The sequence below is a fragment of the Alosa alosa genome, chromosome 6 (assembly GCF_017589495.1).
Source record: "Alosa alosa isolate M-15738 ecotype Scorff River chromosome 6, AALO_Geno_1.1, whole genome shotgun sequence".
NCBI classification, from domain to species: Eukaryota; Metazoa; Chordata; class Actinopteri; order Clupeiformes; family Clupeidae; genus Alosa; species Alosa alosa.
The window spans coordinates 30,333,192-30,337,922 of record NC_063194.1 but is presented as its reverse complement, the minus strand read 5'-3'; the positions used below and the strand labels follow the sequence as shown (position 1 = coordinate 30,337,922).

The 4,731-nt window shown below is 46.2% G+C and overlaps 2 protein-coding genes across 2 annotated transcripts in view; one reads left to right on the top strand and one right to left on the bottom strand.

The window, feature by feature from the left end:
• Positions 1 to 201, top strand: part of waplb (WAPL cohesin release factor b) — a 42,532-nt gene extending 42,331 nt beyond the window's left edge. Inside the window, exon 21 of the mRNA XM_048245500.1 lies at positions 1 to 201. This exon is cut by the window's left edge and continues 227 nt beyond it. The gene's annotated coding sequence lies outside the window, so the exon portion shown is untranslated.
• A 2,017-nt stretch (positions 202 to 2,218) lies between these two features.
• Positions 2,219 to 3,101, bottom strand: atoh1c (atonal bHLH transcription factor 1c). The gene has a single exon (XM_048245612.1). It carries the CDS (start codon positions 3,079 to 3,081, stop codon positions 2,416 to 2,418), a length of 666 nt encoding a protein of 221 aa, XP_048101569.1. The 5' UTR covers positions 3,082 to 3,101; the 3' UTR covers positions 2,219 to 2,415.
• Positions 3,102 to 4,731: the final 1,630 nt, after the last annotated feature.

The following is a 4,731-nucleotide window of genomic DNA, read 5'->3' as shown; positions in this document are numbered from 1 at the left end:
ACACACACACACACATTGTCTTGCTCTCTCACACGCACACACACACACACACACACACACACACACACACAACCTCATCTTCATGATGCCAAGACTCTTTTACGTTGACCTCAGCCTCAATGAATGACTAAAAATATCTTGTAAAACATGAACTTTTGCAACAAAAAAATTATCTAAAAGAAAAAAAAAAAGTTTGTTATTCTTCAAAAATCTAAAAAGCTCAAAGGAAAGCCAGTCACAGAATCTACTTATCCTCTCTTCTCCTCTCCTCACCTCCTCTCTCATCCCTCTCTTCTCCTCTCACCTTCTCTCTCATCCTCTCTTCTTCTCACCTCCTCTCATCTTCTCTTCTCTTCTTACCTCCTCTCACCTCCTCTGTCATCCATCTCTCCTTCTCTTCGCTCCTCTCTCATCCCTCTCTCTTCTCCTCTCTTCTCCTCTCCTCCTCTCATCCTCTCTTCTCCTCACCTCCTCTCTCATCCCTCTCTCTTCTCCTCACCTCCTCTCTGCTCACCTGGTCAGCTTTTGTTTTTGGTTTTTGATTATCCACTGAATGGAACAATCTGTTACCTGAGTCAGATCAGGATTCCTCTACAGTGATCCCTCATGGACTGCACCCCCTCTGTGTGTGTGTGTGTGTGTGTGTGAGTGTGTCTGTGTTCAACACTGCCCCAAAAATATCCTCCCTTTCCATTGTCTGTATGAAGATGAGCTTTCCCAACAACCAAATCTTTCCTGCTCAGGGCTAGCTTCTGCACACACACACACACAGTCCTGTTCTCTCACACAGAAACACACACACACACACACACACACTTGCTCAATTCCCTTGTGTACTTGTCCAGAGCTCACCAGGCTGTCTCAAGTGTTTTCCGCCACGTTCGCATGCCCTGTGCTTTAGAGTCTCTAGAGTTTAAGATCTGTGCTTGGATCTTGTAGTAAATGTGTGTGTGTTTGCCCGAAGCTCTGATCCTTAAGCTGTCTCTCACCCCACCCCACTTCCGTGTGTGTGTGTGTGTGTGTGTGTGTGTGTGTGTGTGTGTGTGTGTGTGTGTGTGTGTGTGTGTGTGTGGTTGCAAGGTGTACAGATCGGCACAGTGACGTGTGCACACTTGTTCACTGAAAAAGGTGCCATACTTGTTTTTTGTGTCTGTGTGTGTTGCCAGACCTCCCTCCAGACATGACGTTGCAACAGGTCTTTCATTACTCGCTGTGTGTGTGTGTGTGTGTGTGTGTGTGTGTGTGTGTGCGCACGCGCACACTGTGTTATTCCAGAGGTTTTTCCCCCATCCTAAACGTGTCCAGTGGTGCTTCCCTTTAGATGCGTCACACACTGACAGGGCTCTGAGCTTCAACTCCACCACTCAATGGATCTCTTTAGATGCGTCACACACTGACAGGGCTCTGAGCTTCAACTCCACCACTCTGAATGGTTTTTTCATCCTGGATCACCCACTTACATCAATCAAAGTACAAACACACATACACCACCTTTGTTTATCAGTTTGTTTGTGTGAAGGTTGAAGAGCTTTTTTTGTGTGTTTGTACTGTATGGTTGACTGTGTGTGTGTGTGTGTGTGTGTGTGTGTGCAGGTCAGAAATGCATAAGCTGTTGTTCTGTGTTCTTGTCATGAAATCTGAAGAATGTGTTTCTTTTGCATTGTTATTTGCATTGTTATTTGTAGAGATTTTTGTTCTGTTTCTGCCATGCAACGCCACAGTCGTTTTCCCTGTTCACACCTCCATTTGTTTTGATTGATAATGGAGGTGTGTGTGTGTGTGTGTGTGTGTGTGTGTGTGTGTGTGTGGGGATGGATCAGTGCCCTTTTTTCCCCCCTGTCCTTTTACCATCTTGTCATCTTCGCTCTGATAAAACGTTTACAAGAGGTTTTGGTGATGAACGGACATGAATGGGACAGACCTACCAGTGTACATAACACCGTGTAAATACTGGCTCTCGAAAGACAAAACTAGAACAAGTAGACTTGTTTTCTGAATCCAACCATTTTTTTTTTTTCTTTTCTACAGCATTTCTCACTTGTTTTCTCTGAACTGAGATGTAAAGCTATATCAGAAACCCACTGGACCACCTCCTTTGTACCAATTTCCAAATGTCTTTGGTTACTTGTAAATACCTTTAACTCGAATAAAAGTTGCTACTTTTGAGGGTGGTTGTTTTTTTTTTATTTTTTTTTTTTTTTATATATCTATCTGTTGCTTTAGGGGTGGGAAAACACCAACAAGAAACTTCTATACATATAGAATATATTTATTAATCTCTGGTTCCCTCTACTTGACTGGGAAACTAGTCATAACGATAAACTAAATGAACAAGTAGAAAAATAAGTTTCCCTTCATAGAAATAGGCATTACATAATTGAAATAAAAAAGCGCTTTGTACACACTGTTTTGTGATCATTTTGTTCCACTCGTTCTCTCCCAAAAGTTCATCAACTCTTTCAGCTCGAGCTTATGTTCATCATCAGACTGTCCCGGGCTAGCCGCGCGCCCAGGAACGTCATTGCGCGTGTCGGGTTCGGACAGTTCAGTGTCCTCTGCTGCGGAATCGCAGGATGATGGCTCGGCGCGCTGCGCATCCACCTGCTCCGTTGTCACGGCGATGCGCGTGTAACCGAAATCTGGCTGACAACCCTCGTCCTGCAGAAGCTCGCTGAGTGTGGCGATGTAGATCTGTGCCATCTGCAGTGTCTCTGATTTGGACAGCTTCCGCTCGCTCTCCATGTTCGGGATGACGCTGCGCAGTCGGTCGAATGCCACATTCAGCCCAAGCATCCTTCGTCTCTCCCGCGCATTTGCCGCCAGCCGCCGCCGTCTCTTGGCTCTGGCCACCGCGCTCTGGTCCTGGTCGACGTAGCGGAGTCCCGGTAGCCTGAGCTCTACGAGAGCGCACGGTTCACAGTGCGCCCTCTCCGTGGTCCGAACCTCCGTCCAGCTGCCCTCTACCAGAGTCTGTATAGGCGGTGATCCGTGTGAGACCACAGCAGGATGCGAACTCTTCAGAAGAGTTGCATCCGTCTGTCGTAATACGTACTGAGCGCACGGGGGTCTGCGTCGAGGCATTTTGGGACGGTGTTTGGTGATTGAACTCCAAAGTCTCGCTGAACGTTTTTGTGGCCCCGGCCTGGCGTATTTATGGCGAAGGTTGCGAGCGTGTGGCTTTTGAAGGGGCGTGGTGAGGGTCGTGTGCGAGAAAGGCACCGGGGCGAGCCCCTTTGATAGCGGCAGCAGGAAGTCTATTAACGGAGCTCATCAAAAGTGGATTAGATCCGTCTCGCTGATCTGTGAGCGCACTCTCTGTGCCTGTCCGCCGGCCCAGCGCGAAGCATGCAGACACACACACACAGAGGGGGAGAGAGACTGTCGAAACAAAAGTTACATTTATACATTTAACAACACTTGATTTATTTAAGATCTATTTGCTAGTCACACGTCGCTATTGGAATACCAATATTCAAAACCTCAGAAATAATTTTCACATTAAACTACATGTTAACCAGCCACAACCATCACGGGCATAATCTTACAAATAATTATTTATAGTCGCTTATATAGTTTACAAATACTAAAACCATGTTTAGTGTAGGCTACACGAGAGTCCCTCAGCCGTTTGTTTAGATGAAGCATTTAATGTATTTCGACGAAAAGAGAAGAAAGAAAAAAACTCATTATCAGTAATTGCTGGATGCACATCCGCAGCGAGCAGACTAATCCAATTAACTGGTGTCCAGTAAGCACTGGGGACACCAGCCCTTTCATTAAATTAAACTTAAGAACCTCTAGAAAAAAAGCCTGCCCACGCACGCCAGATACCCCCTAAATGTCCAAGATTGGACTAAATGGCCCGACACATGGCCGGAGTATAATAAATATTTCAGTGAGCTCCCGGCGCGCGGCCTCTCTCGCGCCGAGGCTGTTGACAGTCTTGGCACACGTCGCAGATTAGACCAAATCAAGCGTTCCATTGAGAGCGCGCACGCGGGCGGAGATCAAACTCAGCGGCGGATGGCTAGGCTCGAGACCCCCGCGCGGGGGCTAAATTGGGGTGGGCGCATGCCTGTCAGAGCCCAACAAGAGTAGATGAAACCCACATTTCATTGAGGGGATTAAGGAAGAGTGATGAACTCCTGGCAAACGTGTTTCTTTTCACGCGCTGCCAACAGAGACGAGCCAAGTTGCCAAGGCCTCCCGCGCCGCCGCGGAGTGTCACTTGTCAGAAGTTATAAAACTTCCCGCTGTGCACAACGCTACGCACTCCGCAGAATGGAGCTACCGAACACACAACACGCTACACATCCAACAAGAATTAAACCACGCATGAGGTTAGATAAATTCATATTCACACACCTTCTCTTAATGATTTCCAAAGATCAAAAATCTGCCAACAGGTTGTATCCATTGAGTTGGATTCCATATGTGGATCCCTGAGTGGTTCTGGTCTATTCATCATTTAATTGTGAAAAATCATTCTTTCAGCACAGGTTCAAGCTAGTACTGTGTTTCTGTTGTTTTAGCCTTCTACTAACTAGTAATTTCAGAGGTGTATTTCGTTAGGGTAGAATTTGTTAGTCAGTTTTAATGACTGCCAATGAAGATGCTAATGCGGTCATACTGACATAGATGGCATATTAAAGAGCTCTGTACTGATAGACTACCTCATCAGTCATTCATATTCAAACCTGTCATGACTTTTTGTAAGATTCAGCAATAGCT

What these genes read in the sequence shown, in the direction of transcription:
- atoh1c (XM_048245612.1), bottom strand. Translation starts at nt 3,081, where the DNA reads ATGCCTCGACGCAGACCCCCGTGCGCTCAGTACGTATTACGACAGACG.